General features: G+C 40.6%; 2 protein-coding genes across 2 annotated transcripts; both read left to right on the top strand.

Annotated features, from left to right (window-relative positions):
- Positions 1-2,032: 2,032 nt before the first annotated feature.
- On the top strand, positions 2,033-4,374 carry LOC143855050 (uncharacterized). The gene is made up of 2 exons (XM_077365219.1): positions 2,033-2,825; positions 4,120-4,374. The coding sequence occupies exons 1-2, from the start codon at positions 2,205-2,207 to the stop codon at positions 4,210-4,212; spliced, it is 714 nt and encodes a 237-aa protein (XP_077221334.1). The 5' UTR covers positions 2,033-2,204; the 3' UTR covers positions 4,213-4,374.
- Positions 4,375-6,914: 2,540 nt separating this feature from the next.
- On the top strand, positions 6,915-21,514 carry LOC143854503 (protein TRI1-like). The gene is made up of 2 exons (XM_077364503.1): positions 6,915-7,403; positions 21,153-21,514. The coding sequence occupies exons 1-2, from the start codon at positions 7,128-7,130 to the stop codon at positions 21,270-21,272; spliced, it is 396 nt and encodes a 131-aa protein (XP_077220618.1). The 5' UTR covers positions 6,915-7,127; the 3' UTR covers positions 21,273-21,514.
- Positions 21,515-21,620: the final 106 nt, after the last annotated feature.

The following is a 21,620-nucleotide window of genomic DNA, read 5'->3' as shown; positions in this document are numbered from 1 at the left end:
GACCCGCGGGTCCACCCGGCCCGTCAAAACTGGTCCGGGCCGGGAGGAGCCACGGGTGTCCGTGAAAAAAAGCCGAATACTTTTTGGGGGGAAAAGGAATATAGGATATGTGACGAAAATAGTTGAACCCTGTGAGGGTATTTTCGTCAAATCATTCAAAATTCCACTTCCCAAGTCGAGCTGTCGTAGTCATGGCAGTAATGATCGACTGAATACCCAAATTACCCTTATTTTAGTTGACAATTGATTAAATTCTTTCATTGTGGCTGAGGACAATTTCGTCACTCCAAAATTTTCTTTTACTTTTTGTCGGCAACCATTTTGAGAGAAGTGAATATTCGCCACATGTCTGACGTAACATGCGTGACGCATGTCTTAGCGTACGGCACCTAGCAAAGAAGTTATTAAAAAGAAACAAACCTTCGTTATACTAAAGCGGGTGACCCGCAGGTCAACCCGGCCGCATGGGCCGGGTGCGGGTCCAAGATTTATGACCCGTAAATTTTTCTGGGTCACCGTTTGACCCGGACCCGTACAACCCAGCCTGGCCCACCCGTTTGCCAGGTCTATATAAGACTTGATTTTTGATCTTTATTCCATTACATCTTTTGCCAAGGGTTGAACCATTGGGCTTACACTTCTCTTATGACGCTACATGTTTGGTTTCCGTTAGAGGGTGGATTTTACCCCTAATACAACCCTTCTCTCATAACTGGCCCTATATAAAAATTCTAAGGAATATATTTTCTGGGTTGCCACAACATGGCCAAAAGCTCGACCAAAATTTAAAAATTGACCAGATCTGCACCGCCTACGTCATCCACATGCTATTTGAATTAACAATTTATCTGTAACCCAATCATGTCCAGATTTGGACCCATTCAATCTTCCTATCTGCAGGCATCACAGGTACATAATACATTACTGTATGTTCTGCAAGGTGTTAGGCATGCATTTCCATTGGCCACCGTCTCATAATTCTCAATTAATGTGGGGGCCAACTACACAATCAAACCACTACATAATATATGCGCCCACAATTTCTTAGCTGTATAAAGAAACTAATCACATGTTTCCTCCTATCATCTCCCCATTAACATATTGAACCCCCACCTTACCAAACACTCACAAGATTTCTATTCATATACAGCCACTCAAAACAATTTAAAAAATAGGCCGACGGCCCTACAACGGTCATATAGCCATTATAAGCAAAGGCTAACGTTAGCACCTAACGTCAATAACACCTGGTGAATGAAAATAGAGAGTTTTCATACGGTGTAAGCCCTTATACTCCCTTATTTTTCGAATGATCCAAACCGTCCATAAGATTAACATTTCAATCTACAGAAGGAAGGGATAGGATTAACCTATGAAAATGATTCTTGGGGACCTATTTACAGAAGGGCTTGCAACGTATAAAATCTCGTGAAAATAAGACCGTTAAATCTTCTTGCAATGGCATCTTACTCCTTGTTCAGCATCTTCCACCCACTCCTTCTCACAAAGTGAGCTGTCTCCAAACAAATCTCTCTTTCCTTCTCTTATCCTCTCGGGAAGAGAAGATATAAAAAAACAGAAACAGGTGAGACAGATTAGAGACAGAGTCAACATCATACCAACCATGTCTGTGATGATTTCAGAAATAAAGTGAGAGGCCAAGACGCGTACGAACAAGAAAACGATATTTTTCAAGGCACGTCTACCACTGTATAATTATGGGCCCCACCAACCAACGGTACACCTGAAAAACCCAAAAAATTAACTACATAAACCCCAAGCAGCGGTAAATACTAAACACACGTGGAAACTCCCCATTGGCTAAGTAATTCTGACGTGTCAGATCATTTACCACTAATTACTTGACCTCACGTGGATCGAGGGCCCTGACAGACTGTCATATGTCGCGACGGATCCAAATTCAAAACTTATTTTGTCATACAGTTATAACACCCCTCTGATGGATATTTCCCACCCTTTAACAGATATCGTTAGGGTATACAGAGGGGTGGAGCAGCCACCGTTAACTTCCAAAGGCTTAAAACCTAAAGTTTTCTGTTAAAGGGGGGAAAATATCCATTAGAGGGGGGGAAAATATCACTGCCCTTTTTCTCTATTTCCCCTATTTATTCTCTCCCTATTCTCTCCCTTCTCCTCCGAACTCTTTGTCTGAAAACGTTGAGCTCAACCTGGTTCGTAGGATCATGGATCGACGATCAGTTTTCGCTCTCGCTTTTCTCTACATTGCCGTAACCGGCATTACCGGTCAAGCTCCGGCCGCTTCACCGACTACCACACCAGCTTCACCCGCACCTGTCAGTTCCCCACCGGTAGCTCCAGTCACCGCTCCGACAATTTCAGCCGCGCCTCCGACGGTTATTTCATCACCTCCTGCCACCGCTCCGGTGGCGGCTCCGCCAAAGCCGGTGGTTTCTCCTCCGGTTGTAACACCGGTTTCTTCACCACCTCCGGCGGTTTCGCCGGTAGCTACACCTCCGGCGGTTTTGCCGGTAGCTACACCTCCGGCGACGGTTCCGGTTAGCTCTCCGCCTTTGTCTCCACCTGCATTGCCTCCTCCAGTGGCCTCTCCACTTCCGGTACCGGCGTCGGCTCCGCCGGTAGCATCACCGCCGGTGGAGGTTCCGGTGCCGGCTCCTGCCAAGAAGACTAAGAAACATGCTCCAGCGCCGGCGCCGTTGAAGAAGACTAAGAAACATGCTCCGGCGCCGGCACCGTTGGCGGCGAGTCCTCCTGCTCCACCGAGTGAGGCTCCAGGATCGTCTGAGTCTAGCACCTCGCCCTCTCCCTCCGTTGCGCAAGATCAGGTACGTCCATTTAAAAGCTTTAGGTTGGATCAGATCTGGACGTTTTTAGTCCGTTCGATCTAACATTTTCTTCAAACTTTTGATATGTTATGGGTCCCGGCAAAAAATTTCGATCGGAACATGTTAGAGAGAAACTTTAGGAAAAGCTAAAATACGCCCCCTTGATGGTGGATGTTAGTAAGAAACACTTGAAAAAAGTCTTGCATAATAGAAATAAGGGGGGAGGGTTCTCGGGATTATCAGTTTACACTCTCACTCTCTCACCTCTGCTCCTGTCCCTTCACCCTTGTCCCAAAAAGCCTATTTACGAGGCAAACGATCTTGACCGTCAGATCCCAAATGTACTTTTTCCACGATTGGTCTCATATTACATGCTGAGCTATGCTGAGCTATGAGCTATAGTAGCATTCTAGCATTTCAATCTCAACTTATAAACAGACAGTATCTAGGGACTTTAGGTGGGCACATTTTGAAACCCTATCATAAGATCCGAAATTATTTCTAGATTGGTCGTGACTCGTGACCAAGGTTTTAAATTTCGCCGAAATTACCAAATTTCAGGAATTTCGGTACGTTTCGGTTGTTCTAACCGAAATTTCGGATTTCGGTCGAAATTTAGAAAGGACTGAAACCGAGATCTTCCAAATTTCAGCTGTTACAGTTGTTACAGTTGCCTCTTGATTGGCTGTTTTAGTTGGAATTTTGAGTTTCCAAGTTTATCCTTGCAGAGTCCCGGCTAGGGTTTTTAGGGTTTCCAGAAGAAGTGCTGTGAAATTACTCTTTTTCCACCTACACCTTTGAGTCGTGCGTGCCATGTGTCGGCCCTTGATTTGGTGTCGATTTTTACCTGTACTTATTTAGAAGTTTAGATTAGTCATAGATAAATGACTAATTTGTCTGAATAAATTACATGGACAAATATAGTAACAATGGACTGAATATTCTAACTTCAAATTCTAACCATATATACCATTTAAGAAGGACCTACTAGAAAACTCCCTGATTTGAATTGAAATGGACCGAGACTCGGAGAGTACGATCCGATGAACACTCTGAATCTGATCCGACTGATAACAGATTCGAATAGAGCATGGCTAGGACATGGGTGGATTCGATTTGAAGTGGGTCTGTTGATAACCTTACAACTAAGTACATTATTGCCATATAGCGGCAGACCCCACTGATGACTGATGAAAGCCCATTGAAATTGTAATGGTTTTCTAAGACATAGATGTGAATTGCATCTGGCTATATTTAGTAACTAATATTTTATGTCTTTGGACTTTGGTTGCAGAATGGTGCAGAGAAGGTTGGATGCGTGAGGAAGATTGTTGGAAGTTTGAGTGCAGCATGGGCCCTCTTCTTCTTGCTTGGTATCACTGTCTAAGAGTTCTACTTACCTGTAATTGTCTCTTTATGCTTTTGTTTTTATTGTATTTTTAATGGTGTACGTCTTTCCCACATTCACTTGGATTCTTTCGAGGAGAGAGAGAGCTCTTGTACTGAGGATTATTTGATTTGAGATATCGATTTATAGTTCTTCTCTTCCGTATTTTTCTTTGATTTGAGGTATTCATTTATCTTCTCTTGCATATTTTTCTGTCATTTGTCTACCGTTCAGAAATAAGAAAAGAAAATTCTCTGTCATTGTTGATGCTGTTGGGTCTTCAGCCCATTCACTTCTGTGAAGGGCTGAGATTAAAAAGCCTGTTTTTCACTTAGAATAATCTCAGCTGTTCATGGGGGCTGATTTCAGGGGTTACACTTCATCGAGGTGAAAAGGCCGCACGAAAAAAAAGAGAGGCCTATTTAGGCTTTAATTTCCTCTTGGCTGCATCAAGTAGAAAATAAAGAAATGGAGGTCTGTATTTATCAAAACAAAGCGAGTGTTACAAACTATGGGTGGAGTGGAACTCAGGTCGGGTTGGATCAGGTTGAGGTCAACCCTAACCTAACCCGTGATTGCATTCCCTCAACCTAACCCAACCCAACCCAACCAGAGCCTCGGGTTGAGGATGGTCAACCCTAATCCAGCCCTAACCGAACCGAATCCATCTAACCTGAAAATTGGGTCAGCCTTAGTCAGGTTGGGTTCGGGTTCGCCAAGGCCAAACAGAAGAAAACTACAACCCAAAGAAAAGCAAGATAAAATTAGAGTGTGGAGTCGGGCCAGGTTGCCAAGGCCTCAACCCTAACCCATCCTGAAATTAAATCAGGTTGGCTTTTCCCAATCCCAACTTGAGCAAAAATCGTGTTGAACCCGGCGGGTTCTGGTTGAGTCCGAGTGGCCGACCCAAGTTGCATCCCTCATATAAACTAGAGACAATGACATCAATGGGCCGTTGGAACGCTGTTTTGGGACAGCCGTGATGCTAATTCCTTCCAATTTAAAGACGAGACATTGGGGCCCTCATTTGTTAAAATTCTTTTTGTGAAACGTGACTCCCACTACAGCTGGCTGATTTTTGTTTGTACTTGTGTTGATTGAAGGTATATGATAAGTTCGCACCCACTGTAGGATGATTCGCACCACTTAAAGCATAAAGAAGTTAAAGTCTGCCTGAATTCACGTTACAAGTGGTGCGAATCATCCTGCAGGTGCGAATTTATCGTGCCCTTGAAATTATTGTTTTTATTGTGACCCTTTTTGACGTCAATTCACGTGACAAGGGGTGCGAATTTATCATCTCCCTGTTGTTATCGTTACTCAGTATATTGCGAGGTTGTTAATTTAAATCAGAAAAGGTCTGTCGATATCCTCACGACAATGTTTGATAATGGCACATAACCCACTTTGTTCTACAAGAAAACGTCGCCATTTTGGATCTAGGGTTTCCATTGGTGGGCGCATTTAAAGGAACCGATGGACTACCGTATTCAACCGGGGTCAAGACGAAAAGCTGGTGCCGGTGCCGGTGCCGTTCTTAATGCCCGTTAGGGGCAAAGCGAAAAGGTATTTTTTACTATTTTAAGGAACGGATCAACTACCTTACTCAACGAGGGGTTGATCCAGAGTTATAACGGATCAATTAACGTTGACGTTTTTTTATCTAGGGTCTATCAAGAAAACCACGCTCATCTATCTTGGATGTCGCTTGGATATCGGTGTTGTCTATTAAATAATGTTGCCGGTAGAAGTCCTTGAACATGTAAATCGCATTCCGCTCTAGGGCTAGACACTTCCCCGCCGATTGAGCAGATGAAATAACTTATTGACGGATGATTTTGCCTCTAGAGCTGATGGCTTTGAAGTCATTTGTCGAGAGACACTAAGAAATAATAAAATAGTCAAAAGGGGCTGCAAAGAGAATGATTGAGGCGTACTATCTTCCACAAAATCCGAATAGGCTATCTGGGCTCTGATGATATCAGGAAGGGCAATAGGGACTTTTTTTCTTCCACTTTTTCATGATTCGTTGCTGTTTTGAACTAAAGTTCAAAACTACCCTCATAGTGTAGTCGTTTGCAATCTTCAACCACATTCCATACTTTTCTCTATTAATTAAGGGAAATGATTTCAGCTCTGCAATGTTTTGATAAACATGCGCTCACTTGTTTATCATGTAGTATTTAAAAAGTTTTAAGAGCTTTTTGAGAACCATATGCTGATGATGAAGAACCATAAGACTGAATTACCTGAGATGCCTGTACCCATAAAAGATCCTGGAGCCACCCATTAATAGTATTGGAACTCTGTGCAAAGTTTCCTCCCGTGATATGAGTTACCACACCTTGATAACATATACTACCCACAAACATCTGACTGCAATTTCCAACTGAAATGGAATATGACTATCGAAATTGAATTGTACATCCAGAATAGGCCTAAGAAGATATGATCCCGGAAGATATCCGTTTAAATACTACAAGACAAACAAGTGGAGCGCATGTTTATCAAAACACATGAGCGCAGAAATCATTTCCCTTAATTAATACTCTCCTATACTTATTCCCATAAAAAGAAACACAGAAAATAGTGTCAAAATGACCAAATCAGAGGTCATTTCCACCCGTCTTTATTTCCAGGACGGGACACCGTTTTACAAGTGTTTTTAATAGGTAGATAATGACGAGACAATAGGTTTGCTATAAGCCTATAACCTAGGAGCTAAAGGACACATCTCTCCCCCCTCTATCCTCTTCAAAAGAATTTGAGGCGCCTTTCTCTTGTCCTCCAAAACACAGACCCTTCCTATCTAATCCACCTTCCTCTCACCCTCTCTGCTAAGGAAACAAGAAAACTAAAACAAAAAAACACAGGTGATTCTGCTTTGATTCGGACACACTCTCTCTCTCTCTCTCATGGCTATCCCTTTAGGATGTTGCTCCATTTTCACGGCCGAGTTCCCGGCCATGGCCAAGTGTCCTCCTCTCCGAGTGGCTCCTGCTAAGCTGCGCCCTCTGAGGCTATCCTGCACAGCTTCGAAGCCGGCCTCGACCGGTAAGAGAGAGCCACGTGGAATCACAAAGCCCAGGCCAATTTCTCCAGCAATGCAAGAGCTGCTTGGCGTGTCAGAGATCCCTCGAACCCAAGCTCTCAAGCAGATTTGGGCTTACATCAAAGAGCACAATCTCCAGGTCGATTTCTTGACTTGACAATGGGCTTTTTGTTTGATTACTGAAACTGGGTCTTTTATTTGTTTATTTGTTGGCTGGATATGCAGAGTAGTGTCTTAAATGTGAGGTGTGATGTTTTTGTTGATTGTTTGGAGTACTGGGTGTTTCATTTAGTTTTATTGTGTGTGTGTGTTGGGGGGGGGGGGGGGGGGGGGGGGGGGGGGGGGCGAGGAACTTCTATCATCCCCCCATGTTATATTTTTTTGTATTAAAATCACTGTTTTCTGTGATTTCTTTTTAATGTTGGTTTTTAAGGAAAACTTACAGGTCCCCTTCTCGATTGTTAGACTCGGTTTTCCTTTTTTCTATTATGCTAATTTAGATTCTTTTCCTTATTTAAGTTATGAGGAAAGTGTGTTCCTGAGCTCGAGCTCAAAAACACATGTGGCCCCACATTTTTTGGGGCATCCAAAGCATTCATTTGGAAGGTCCTTCCATGGATAGGGTGTGTACCAAAAATCAGATCAATATGATCATCCTAACCCAATCAAAGGTGGAGGGGAAAATGGACAGACATGTGTGTCCAAGTTTCTCCCATTTTTTCTAAGTTATTGCCATATTTAGGGCTTTCTTATTTTCCTTTTCATATTTTGCTGATTTATGTTTCCTATTTTGCTCCCCCTAATTTCTATATAATGTAGATGCCTTATGGCTATTCAAAAAAAGGGAATAATCACAATTAGTGCAGTTATTATCGCATTACAGGCCGAGTTTCCTCGAATTAACTCATTGGAGGCCTGTGTTTCCTCGAATTAACTCACTCTTTCCCTCTTTCCCTATCATCTTCTTTTGTATTGTCTCTTCTGATAAAACGGTGTTCTATCATCGATTTTCTGGCTGGATTTGATCCTAAAGGGTGGCGGGAATCTCATGGGAAATCTTTGGGTGATACTTATTGTTTTTCTATTCCAATCAATCAATTCAATCCGTTGTTTTTTTTTGTTTGGGAAAACCTTACACTGTTCTAGATTGGGAAGCCATCTTGTTTCAATTAACAATTATTGTCTTTTCAGAAATATCAAATTTTAGAAAGTTGCCTTGTTTCCCACCAAATGTAGTGGAAATAAAAATAGAAAGTCTCTTTTTAGGTTTTGGAAAAATCTAGTTATAAAACCCTTTCAACTAACACAATTTAGAGGTGTGGCGGCTACGTCTTGGGCTTGGGTGAAAATGAGAAGAGGGAGAGAGAGAAATAGAGAGAAAGGGAGAAAGAGGTAGAGAGAAGATCGCTTGGGTTTTTCTTGGTTTAATTAATCTCTCGGGTTTTCTCGGGTATCTCTTGTTTTCAGTATTGGTTGAGACATAAAGAAAGGGTTGCGAGCTTGTGGGTTTGGCTTAGTCCATTGTAATCCTTGTATATTGTTTTTCTCATATTGGAAGATCGTGTTCTCTCTCGTGTTCGCAACAAGTGGTATTAGAGCTCAGGTGGAGCTATCGTTGAGGCTTGGTGGAGTGATCGTGGGTGTTGTAGTTGGATTGCGGCTAGAGCAATCTTTGAGGTTAGAAAGATTTTCCAAGAAATTCTCATTCGAGGTGGAGCTTCACATCGAAGGTGATATGAGATGATGGTAAAATCAAATCCTACCTCGCTCAACAAGTTTGGCAGAAAGAGCAGTTTAACTCTATGGAAGATGAGGGTCAAGGACATGCTTGTTCAACAGCCTCGCTAAGGTGTTGAAAGGAAAAGATGAGATGCTTAAGAAGATGATGGATGCCGAGTGGGAAGAGATTGAGTCGAAGGCGGTCAACATGATACAGCTATGTCTTGCAGATAGCTTTATGTTTAACGTTATGGAAGAAGAAGCACTAAATTATGGGAGAAGTTGGAGAAGCTTCACATGTCAAAAAGCTTGGCCAACCGATTATATCTAAAACGGCAATTGTACGGGCTGAAGATACAAAAAGGCAAAGTTCTTCTTAAACACTTGACTGTGTTCAATGAGCATGTGGATTAGCTCCACATGGTTTATGAAAATATGAAGGAAGAAGACAAGGCCCTATTACTTCTTACTTCACTTCCTGATTCATATGATAATCTGGTGACCTATGTCACAAATATCTCCTATATTTTCAAAATATAGTGTTTTTATCGTAGCATTTTGATAAAACGACAGAATCCCGAAATAGTCCTGAGATTTTAAATATATAGCAATTTTTTCATTTTTTTATCATAAAATATTGCGATAATATCACGATATTATGTCCCCGGTGGCGTTCCGAAAGAAACTTACGCCACCGGGGATTGGCCTCGCATCGCATTAGCTAAAGGCACTACTGGGCGAGGGTTTTGAGATCAACTCTCTTACAGGACAGGAAGATACTGAGCTACTCCACAACATCAGGATGGGTGTTCACCTCAAAGTGTTCCCGGACTGCATGCATACATCCGTAAGTAACTTAGTGCAACATGGCAAATTTCATTGACAGGAATCAGCAAAGAACCCTGACTTTGTATTCCACCATCCTTCCTATTTTCAGGGTATTAATTAAGGCATATTCCCATGATAATGAGATCAGGCCATAAATATCAGAAGCCAATTTGCTACCTAGCTTAATCCCATAAGTCATTGGCATATTTACTACCAGTATAGAAGTCATTATCTTCTTTTCAGGGATGGGTGCTAAGTTGCCTCAATATCCTTTATTTGACCTACCACTTTGACTTTGCTAGAAGAAAGTTTTGAACATTGGCAGTGGGCGCCTGAGGGCTTCTTAGCCCGGAGTGACGTATGTGCCGATCGCTAGTTCAGCCCCCTACCTTCGGGGGAAGCATATGAAGTAGCTTGCTGCTGGAACGAAGGAAGGCGAAGCCAATCACTCCAGTCACGAAGGCCGCAGTGACCAAGGAGAAAGAATTCCATGACCAAAGGTCCGTTTCTCCCAACCAGAAAAAGTTGGGCTTCAGCCCGAAGGCGAAGAAGGGTCCCGAAGGGATGATAGCAAGGACCGGAGGCGCATAGCAGGTCCGATCGGGTGTCGGACTGAATTTCATCCTTCATAAGCAGCATTTTATATTCTTATATCCATAAGCAAGGCCGGCTCATAGAACGCGTGGCGTTGGAATTTAAGGAAGTGTCGATCGAAGAAGCAGTGGAGATTTTAGGCTTGGCAACCAAGTGAAAAAGGCGAGACCCCCTAGAAAAGCCTTTCAGAAAGGATAAAGTCCTGATCAAATGGGGCACGGACCAACTAAAGGGTGACGCTACTTTCCTCAACTTAGAAATCGTATCCCCATTTTTAGATCTTATAGTGGGCCTTAAATAGTGAAGCACCTTCTTCCCAGCTAATTAAAAGAAGCTATTTCCCAGAATTCACCTTATGTCCCTACTGATCGATTAGGCGATCAAACCAGCCATCATAGAATCAGATTCGTTAGAAGCTATAAATGCCATCAACTTCCCTGCTAAGTTCTCTTCTTGGGTTATCGACAACATCATAGCTGAAGTGCGGGATGCGATCCTCCCTCAAAAGAACATCAGTTTTGTGCACATCAAGAGGAATGCTAACAAGGCAGCGCACTGGATTGTGTCTATGGCCAGGGAAAATCTTATCCAAGATACCCGGGTTCTGAACATTCCCAAGGGTCTCTCTAAAGTTTTTTTGTCTGATCTCATCCCGAGGCAGGAGGAGTGGCAATTCACACCGCAATCCTGAGGCGGATATATTTTTTTCTTAAATTTTATATATTTATATATTTTTTAAAGGGAAGTGATATATCCGCCCCTTTGATTACTTGGGACACCTAGTAGCAGTGTACGTGGCAATCAGCCCCATTAAATCCCTCTGACGTGGAGTACATTAGCCTCTTTGCAGTCATTGATACACTGCTGCTGGGTGTCCCAAGTAATCAAAAGGGGCGAATATAGCACTTCCTTTTTTTAAATAATTTTATTTTTATCATTTTTTTTCCTAATATAAATTCGAAAAACAAGAAAATTTAATATATCCCGAGATTTTCCCTTGCCGAGAAATTCCCAAGAACGATATTTGTGCCATAGCTGCTGACTACATTATTCTTCAGTAAGGATACCGTGAAGATGTGAGAAGTCACAACGATGCTTTTATAAAATGAGACTAGGAGGAGGCCTAATCAAGATTTTGGTAAAAAAAAAAAACTTTCAAAATCAGTGGAAAGAGCGTGCAATTTTACCATTACAAGAATACGACCACATCGGGTGGGACTGTCTGAAGCGAGCTGACCAGTCAAACAATGGTACTGTGAATACGATGGTGGCCGTGAAAGGAATTTTCGGAATTTAGTCAAAATTTTGGGGAAATAATGACATGAAAGGAAATAATCTGGATTTCATTTCGGTGGGGATCGGAATGGAAACATTTCAGTCGTTTCGGAGAATTTCAGGGAAATTTAAAACCATGCTAGAGAGCAGCAATTTGTTTTAATGAATTCTAGATTTAAAACCTCATTCCTGTTGGATTCGGTTTGATCTAGCATTACATTCAGCCGATCGGAAGAAGGAAGAACATAGCACTGATCAGAAAGACACAAATCAGTCGAGTGAATTCTTGATTAGTAAAAAAGTAGCTCAAAATGACTTGAAACGGGGCCTGAAGGAAAGATGCAGTCAATTCTATTTTGAGTGGAATACAGTTCATCCAGATCAGTTCTAATCTGATTAAAAACCAAGAACCGGAGTAGCAGTGAGCTTGCTAAAGTGCAGTTCTTGCACTTGGTTGGTGGGTTGGCGGCTCTTGTTTGTTGGGAGTGTAGGCAGCATGCATACTTTCAGCTTTTTAATTTCCAAGCAGCAAGTACTACTTGTAATGGCTGGAAAACAATCCAAGAGAGACTTGGCTCGCAGCTGTGGATCAAGACCAGCATGCTAAGACTGGAGCTTCTGAAACCGAGATGATAAAGGTGTGTTAGAAACTGTTGGAACAGACCAACGGGTGGAGGCAGCAGACACTGGAAGTAGGAACAACAAATAGGGATTGTTGGAGCTGGGATTTCGGAGCAGCAAGTGCTAAATTAAACTGCAGAATCAAGGGCAGCAGATTGATGTATTGGGGCTGCAAACAAGACCAGTAGATGAACTTACATGACTTTATGTGTAAATACTAAGAAGAGGAAAAAAGAAGAGAAAGAACTAAGAAGAGGCAAGAAGAAGAGAAGAAAAAAAAGAAGAGAAAAGAACTAAGAAGCGGCAAGAAGAAGAAGAGAAGAAAAAAACTAAAATGGGGTATTTCGGCCGAAACAGGGCATTCTGCCTTGTTTTCGTCCGGAACGAATGAAACAGTAAATATACCATTTCCGTTCAGGATTTCAGTCCTAAACGAAATGTTTCGTCCGTTTCTTAGCTAGGAGCATGTACTGTACTCCATTTGAAGGGGATGCGAGCTTGAGGACAAGCTCTAGTCAAATTGGAGAATGATCAGGACACGGCCTCAACTTCGCAACTGGAGATTGATGTGGGTGAAGTTCTCGCAGTTAAGTTTGAATAAGAGGGGATGGATGCTTTGGGGTACTGATGCACTCAAAGGCCCTTAGAAGATCAGAGAGGTTGAGGGTGAAATCTCAAGCTAAGGCCAAGAGACTCAATTGCATGCGATAAAGGTAATTTTAGTTTTCAAGGGTACTGAAATTTTAGCCACATCATCTTTGGAGTTGTCTATTTGTTGTGGCCCATGAGCTACATCATCTCGAGAAGTTAGTGGGCCATGAGCTATATATGAGCTGCCCTTAGCTGTCATGTCTCTTATGCACGAGCTAGCAGCAACTAAAGGGGCTGGGATTTGTCTATAAATAGGGGATGGTGTAGTTGTTTAGTTAGTTTTTGTCAGTATTAAATTTTTTTGAGTTAGAGAGTCTTGGAAGAGTTCCAAGTGAGGAGGAGGTATGGTCCTTTGAGTGAGAGACGTCCAATTTCTTCTTTGGTTGTCAGATAGTCTTGTGGCTGTGCAATATCCGTTCCCTGACTTGACGAAATCTTGTGGCAGTACAAATTCACGCCAAGTTATGTAAATCATGTTCTTTTTTAGAATTCTATCCTCGATTTCTACAAAATTATATTTTTCTCCATTTTCTTCACTGAGATTCTATGCATTTCTGTGTGTTTTTGAGATTCTGTTTGCTGATTTTATTTTTTACTCTTAGTATGAGAAGTGAATAAATTTTTTGGATATGTTTTGAATTCTAGTCCATATTTCTATTCATGTCTGTCTAGTTCTCCGTGTGTAATCCTGCAGATTTTGTGCAAATTTTCGATCTGTTCTATCACAGGTCTCCAACTAGAATTTTCTTTCTGAAGTTGTTTACTTGAGATTGATTAAAATTTAGATCCGGAGAATTCTTTTAGATCCGTACATCAAGTTTACAGATCTATGATCAGATCTGAACCTGTATTTTGATCCTGCTTCGCATTATTAATTGAATAATTATTTACAACTACTTTGCTGGCCATTCAAAAAATACTATTACTCTTCCTCAAATTTTCCATCATATATAGTTTTTATTATTTTTTATTTTTAATTTATTTTATAAAAATTGCTTAATCCTTGAATCCTACCTTTTGGGGTTTCCAAATTCGACACCTCGATTCCATGTTAAATTTTGACATGTGAATCCATATTGCATTCTGACAAGTGAATTCGTGTCTATGCAACATTGCTTCCGCATAGCTTCTTTATACTTTTTATTAATGACTGCCTTTGTGAAAGTGGGGTGTTCAACAATTCCTTTGATGACTTCTGATGCCGAAACTTGCATTTGAATCTTCTTTCTAGTATAGTGCTTGACATATGATTGCATCAGATGACCACAAAGATTGTTTTTTGTTGTGTGCATAGGCACCATTAGGAGGAAGGTATAGGGATTCCAAGCCAACACCATTATGATGGGTAGTATCTCTTCTTGTTTTTTTTATTTTGGTAAGTAAGCTGGGATCAAACCTCTGACCTCAAGGTCGAAGACCAAAGCCTTGACCATTGAGCTAGAGGCTCAATCCCCAATGATAGTATCTCTCCCTTAAGTTCACGTCCGTCGAATGTTTGGTCAGTCATAGCGGTCTAACTAACTCATCAAAAGTAACATGGCGTGAGATTAGGATCTTCATGGTAGACAAAGAATAACACATATAACCCTTATATTTTTTTGCAGGCATTAACCCTTGTGATTGTTATGATAGCCAACAAAATATGTACATTACAACCTCGAGAGGAAACCCCCAAGGGTGCAAAATGGAACATGAACATAGCAGATGCAACCCCAAGAGCGAAGATAAGTGTAATCATGGTCCATACCAGTAAGAAACTGCATAGGAGACTAGTGTACATGTGAAGATGAGGGATGCATGCTAATGAAATGAATTGGGGTGTGGAAATGATGGGGGACCATCCGAGATGGCATGAAGAACTAAGGAGTGAAGAAGATGGAGCCCATCGTTAATGTTAAAAGAGTTTTATTTAGTTTTTAAAGCATTAATTAGGTCTTTTCAAGTCATAGGGGGTAGTAGAGTCCTTGCTCATCAAAATCACTCGAGTCCTTTCAGTTGTGAGTGTTTTAAATAGGCACCACACATGCATTGAGAGAATTCTAAGTGGAGAGAATTTTATGTCATTTTAGCGTATTTTTAGTCCAAAGTCTTACTTTTTTGTTTAAGGTTTTAGAACTTTCTAATTCTCTTTCTTTTCTTATATATTGTAAGCCTTGGGGCCATTGATGATATGCTATAATGGGATGTGAATAAAGATCTGAAGATTGTTTTTCTTGTATACGTCTGCACCCCCTCATTTTCCAAGTTAATCACATATTTTATTATCCAAGACATACCTATCCTTTTTACATGTATTCCCTACTACAATAGTCTACTCTTGCCATTAAATTTGGATCCCTACAGCCTATATAACCTATTTCCTTTGCCCCTATCTTATTTGGCACCGTATTCGACTAAAATGTCAGCACAATCTTTGAAAGATATCCCCTTCCATAGATTGCCCTATGTCAAATTGGTATAAGAGCTATATATCTAAACCCTTCCCTAGATCCGTCCTGCGTCAGATTTGGTATCAGAGTTTAGGTTTTAGATTTGGTATCAAAGTTTAGGTTTTGTTAGGTTTCTCACTCATTCATATTATTTAGTCCTAAGATTAGTGTTCCTTAACTGCATTTGGGCTTTTATTGTATGCCCACACGTAGTGGTCTTGATTAACATTTGAGTCAATGGCACCCGATTGAATAATTGAGTTGTTGGAAGGCTTAAATGCTAAATATAAAGGGCTGCATTTCTACCAGGATTGCATAGATCGTACTTACCAAGATTTTCAGGCACGTCTTCTAGCCTTGAAGAAGTTTCGGAATAATGGTAATTTCGACACGGAGTTAGAAGTTCACATCAGAATAATGATTGTTGATACCTTCTATAGAGAGCACAAAATTAGAGCAATAGATCATAGGCACTATCGATATACAAAGCTGGTTTCGACGATAATTATTTCATTAGTGTTATATGAGGATAAAAAAGTCTGCGATCTTTATCCAACATGCCTGGATAAGAAGTCATTCAAAAAAGTTTGCGAGAGCTTCAATAAGTGCCAAAGGATGTAGATGGTGCTGCAAAATCAGATTCAAAGTTGTTTATTCCATCAACGCTCGTAAAGCTTCAAGATTATATTGAAATTGAATTTGACATCTAGATTGTGCTAATATCGTATGACATATTGCGTTGGAAAGGACATTCGTATCTGACGCGCGCAATAATCAAAGCTGACGAATTCCTGCCTATAAAACTTAGAATTTTACTCAACAGGGTCGAGTCCTCTAAAGTGGGGAAGTATGATGGGGGACCATCCAATATGACATGAAGAATCAAGGAGTTAAGAAGATGGAGCACGTCGTTAATGTTAAAAGTATTTTATTTAGTTTTTGGAGTATTAAGTTTTTTAAGTCCTAAGGGTAGTAGTCTTTTCCCGTTAAAATCAATTATGTTCTTTGATTTATGAGTGTTTTAAATAGGCCCCACATATGTATTATGGAAATTGGGGTGAGAGTTTCTAAGTCAGTCAGTCTTAGGAGCCATTGATGCTATACTATGATGGAATGAATAAAGATTTGAATTTTTTTTTGTCTTGTGTGGATGTGATGTCTACTCCTTTCAAAGGTGCGATGGCTTGACCTTCCATAAGGTATGATGTCTTGGAACCCCTTGGTGAAATCCTTGAGTTTTGGTTGGTGAGATTCCAACAATGCTACCTATCTCTTTAGACTGTTGTAAACCTGTTATAGATCTAATCTAGATTTAAAACCCTATCTTTTCCCTTTTTTGACCAACTCAAACCATCATCTTTAGACTTTCGACTGCCTTAGTCTACCTTGAGCAAGCTAGAATCCCTACCAGACTCAAGTTCTGATCCAAAATCCTTAATTTACAGCCTGAGACTCCATCTATACTCCATTATAAATACATTGTGACCTTACAACCATAAACCCATACCCGCACTTTTCCACAGCTTTTTTTTATGAGTAATGCTAGGGAGACCGAGAGTAGGACCTAAAAGGGGACTGAACAAATTGTTTCACGCCACAACATCACTATTGACGTGAGCAATCCCTTAAGTTCAGGGGAATAATCAAAAAGTAAAATTTTCTTTAACACATAGCATATTTTCATTGCAGGTCCCGTTTTAGGTCCTACTCTAGGTCTCCATATCATTTTCCTTTTTTTATACGTCTGCACTTTTTCGGCATACGTCCCACCTCTCCAACTCGACCATATACCTAGTTTAAATATCTTTCCAATCTATTCACCTATTTAAGGATCTAAAACCCTACCCATCCTTTTCACCCCAATTCTCTACTACAACAGTCTATTTCCAATAAATTCAAATCCTTACAGCCTGCATACCCTATTTCCTTTGCTCATACCTTATTCCTCACCCGAGCGACTAAAACCCGAGCATAATCTTTGAAATATACTACCTTCTATAGATCGTCCTGTGTCAAATTGGTGTCAGAGCTACATATGTAGACCCTGCTATAGATCCCCCCTACACCAGGAAAGCCTCTGTCCATAAATGCTTCGACACACTCAAGTGAAAGTGCATCAAAAGGACTGCCTTGGTTCTATTTGTCTTCCCTTTGCAATACGACATTTTGTAACAGTGTGCTGGGAGGAAAACTACAGATGAAAGCCACAAGCAAAGCTAAATCCTTAACTGCCTGATAGATGTACTCAACACTTCCACCGATACACAGGCTGGAAATCGTGCACCATAATGGATGCTCTGTAACAAGAGCATGGATAGTGAAACCCAAAAGAACAATGGATTTTTCGTTTCGAAAAAATAAGTCCATTTAAAGCAGGAGTAATCATCCATCAAAATGCTTGGCTTGATTGTGTTTGTGTTTCCTTTCCAATACGACATTTTGTAACCGTGTGTTGGCAGGAAAACTATGATGAACGCCAAAGGCAAAGCAAAATACCTAAATGCCTGATAGATGTACCCACCTATTCCATCTATACACGGTGGAAATGCATGCACCATGATGGATGCTCGGTAACAAGAATATGCATAGTGAAACCCAAAAGAACAACGGATTTTTCATTTCAAAAAATAAGTCCATACAAAGCTGGAGTATTCATCCAAAAATTTCACTTGGAATTGAGAATGAGAATGAAAGTCATCACCTATGGGTGAGCCTTAGGAGAGGTGAGAGTCAGGTCACCCCTGTGGTGAGCCTCAAAAGGAGAGTTGAGACTCAGGTCACCCATACAAGTAATACGAAGAGAGTCATCACCTATGAACTATGTTGGGTCAGTAGGGGTACGAGTGCAGGATTCCGACACTCGATATCCATGTCGGATTCGGTAAACCACAAAAAAGAAAGATTCGTGGATTCCACTGAATATTTTAATTATTTTTTTAATTTAAAAATTTTGAAATAATAAAATGGTTGAGTTATGATAAACAATACATTAAAAATTTGAATGGGTTAAGCAAACATGATATTTTATTTCCGTATAAAAAAGATATAGAATTGTCCCATAGAATCCTGAAGTATTGGAGTCCGACACGGGTGATTCTTAAATTCAGAAGAATCCATGTAACATGGCCCCCCGAATATTAAAGAAAATTTTTGGAATAAGAAAAGTGAGATGTTACATGCGTCATCACTCATCAGTGATATGGTGAGTTCCAGCAGTGTCTACAAGCCATAAAGCCTCATAAGGAGTGGTGAGACTCTGGTTATCCATCTGCTGAGCCAAAACAAATAGAGGCATGTGAAGGCTGAGGGTCATAGCGATAATAATAGTCAGCAACTGTGTGGTTATGATGACCAGAACCTGATAAGAGAAATATTAGGGGTGCAGACGATTCCGTACAATAGGATTCCACGGAGCCAAGAATGTGGGGATATTTCTGAGGGAGAGCATACCCTATGAACACTGGAGGTGCAGACATCTGCGATGAGTGTAGTGTAACTGCTGATTATGGTGGTCAGGATACTGCAACCTTGAGCATTTTCCTTCGCATTGGCCTTGGGGTTGACCATGTCCACACTTGGGATAAGTCAATATAGCACGTCGAAGGTGTACGAAGAATGAGTGATGGTCGTGGGAAGCTTAGATGGTGTCGTAGAGGCTCCCTCAATGGACATTATACCCTCGTGTTGAAGGAGCTAAACTCGGAGTTTGGTGAATATGATAGGTAGATTTGGTGAGGATCAAGATTTTAAATACACCTTGAAGGTGTATTGGCAAGGCTCAATACACCTTGAAGGGTGTATTGAGCCTTCAAGGTGTATTGAGCCTTGCCATGAACCTCCATCATGTGATGAATAGCAGCGAATTGATCAGAAAGACTTCATCTTAGATGTTCCGGTATGATGGATTTGTCTTGGTGTTTTTCAGTTCTTTGGCTTAGTTGAATGACGAGCTTCTACTTTCTCGAATTGGAAAAGTAGAATAAGAGGAATGAAGAAGAAGATGATGAGATAGTAAAAACGAGGTTTTATTGGAATGGAATTTAGAAATAAGATCGTGATTCTGACTGAAAGGGTAAGGTAGAGAAATATACCTTGTTTATGTAATCAAAGTGGTAACCTTAGATCTTATAATTCCCGGTCTAATACTATGTAAAATTATTGTGTGACCAAATAAGAGTAGAGACAGATTGAGAGGAAAAACCGTATGGACTTGAGAGGAGAAACCGTATGGAGTGCTTAACTTAGATTCATTAATCGTTATTCAAAATAAGTACTTCATATACATATAAGTGAGTTTGCTCATAATGACCAACATGCCCCTATCACTTAAGTGCTCACTTCTAATAGTAACTTATCTCTTTACTTGGGGTCTTGGGCTGCGAATATGTGAGTGATGATCATGAGAGGGTTGCTGAGGGCGACGCGCTGGTGGCACAAGTATGAGAGGAGGGAGCCTACTAAAAAAACATGCTAAAAGACTTTGCAGTATTCTATTCCTAGCAAGAATTACTGCTCCTATGATTTTGGAAACACAATATTCTTTTGATCCACGAGCATTGCGGCTGGGGACACTATTTTAGTGTCCAATAGCACCCCTCCTTTTGTAGGAATCTGCTCTCTTGTCAAATATGGATTTTGGGCAAATCATAGATCGTTTTTTATCGAGAACAATTTGTTACTTCAAATCACAATTTTAGGAAATTGCTAAATTTTGTACTATGGTAGCAAATGATCAGTTAAAAAAACCTTATTGTAGTGTCTTACGGGCCATTAATGAGACAGATAATCTGATCTGTGTGATTTTTCAAGGTGGCCTATCTGGAGTGGGGCCTCCCAGGGTGTATCACTCTGTTCTTTGTTGTACATCTGTATGATGGAGATTTAATCGGGCAGCAAGGCACCTCATTATTCTTAAGATGAAATGCTAGAAGAAAAGCGGCCACTAAAATCGGCCCTATTACTAGAGTGAGACATGGAAGATGATTGAGGAAGCCCTTGTAGGATGGCAGGGTTGGGACTTCCAGTGCCTGCGTGCCCTTTATGTGAGCCGCTAAAAAGGGCGTCCTATGCTTCAAGAGAATCAAGACTATTCTTGTTAGCAGTGGTTGCTGCTGAGTTTATTAGAATTTATTTTCTTAATTGCATCACTTTGAAACTGTATTGTCAAGGATGACCCAAGAGGGTCTCACAACTCATGGTTTGATACTTACGCTGCTGTCACATTTAACTATGGACAGGTGGTCTGCAATTAGTTCTGGAGGATAAGCTTATCTTTGCTCTCATGCCTCATTTAACATAGTTATAGTTTAACTGCTAATTCACAAAGAGATAACCGACTGAAAATATGCATATACTCCATAACTGGTAGATTAGACCTAAGAATCCAAGGCCAGATAGGATGTGGAGTTTGCTAGGTGTCCTAGCTCTATTTTGTTCTAAATTTGCTTGTACAAGAATTTTAATCTAATTCTGTAAAATGAAGTGTTCAGTAATGCATGGTTGTATTGTTCAAGCTGTACCTTCTCTTTTATCCAAGTTTTAATCATGTTCTCTGTTATTTCCTTGTGGTTGACTCTTATTTTCTTGCAGTTACCTCGACTCTTCATTCGCATCTTATGTTATCTCTTTGCACCCATAGATTTAGAGTGGGTCTTGTTATTAATTGACTTACAATTAGCTCTAGGATTTTTTGATTTAGTTAGCTCTAGGATCAGTTTACCATTTTCTTCATGAAATTGGGTATCATTTTTTTTTTCCGTTTTCTTTTTCAGGACCCGGAAAACAAAAAGATCATAGTATGTGATGAGAAGTTGAAGAAGATCTTTGCAGGGAAAGATCGTGTTGGGTTTCTTGAGATTTCAGGGCTCCTTAATCCTCACTTTGTGAAGTGACGTTGATTTTTGAGAGAAGTGAGAAATGGGGTTAAGTTGACCTTTGAAGCTGGCTTTTGTAAATGGGGTTAAGTTGACCTTGTTACTTTTAGAAATTTATGACAAAATGCTGCGCCTGCAAGCAGTCCTAGCACTATTTCTTGGCAGTTTTCTTTTGTTAGACAAGTTAATATTTTGTCCAGTTTTGCTCTTATTCTTCTTTGAGATAGTTTGGAATGCAATATCTACTTCAGCCTTGTTAACTTTTGCTTTCTTAACATCTCAAGCTTCAGAAGAACTGGGTATCGTTTGAGTTCTTGGCATGTTTGGTTTGTGCTCTATCAGAGGTCCCTACATTATTGGAGTTGC

Source organism: Tasmannia lanceolata, unplaced genomic scaffold (assembly GCF_043159265.1).
Source record: "Tasmannia lanceolata isolate RefF3 unplaced genomic scaffold, GAP_Taslan_0.1 ptg000020l, whole genome shotgun sequence".
Classification (NCBI taxonomy): Eukaryota; Viridiplantae; Streptophyta; class Magnoliopsida; order Canellales; family Winteraceae; genus Tasmannia; species Tasmannia lanceolata.
This window is presented reverse-complemented; position numbering and strand designations above follow the sequence as displayed.

What these genes read in the sequence shown, in the direction of transcription:
- LOC143854503 (XM_077364503.1), top strand. Translation starts at nt 7,128, where the DNA reads ATGGCTATCCCTTTAGGATGTTGCTCCATTTTCACGGCCGAGTTCCCG. An exon ending in TCAAAGAGCACAATCTCCAG is followed by an intron (nt 7,404 to 21,152) that starts GTCGATTTCTTG and finishes TTTCTTTTTCAG; the next exon opens with GACCCGGAAAACAAAAAGAT.
- LOC143855050 (XM_077365219.1), top strand. Translation starts at nt 2,205, where the DNA reads ATGGATCGACGATCAGTTTTCGCTCTCGCTTTTCTCTACATTGCCGTA. An exon ending in CCTCCGTTGCGCAAGATCAG is followed by an intron (nt 2,826 to 4,119) that starts GTACGTCCATTT and finishes CTTTGGTTGCAG; the next exon opens with AATGGTGCAGAGAAGGTTGG.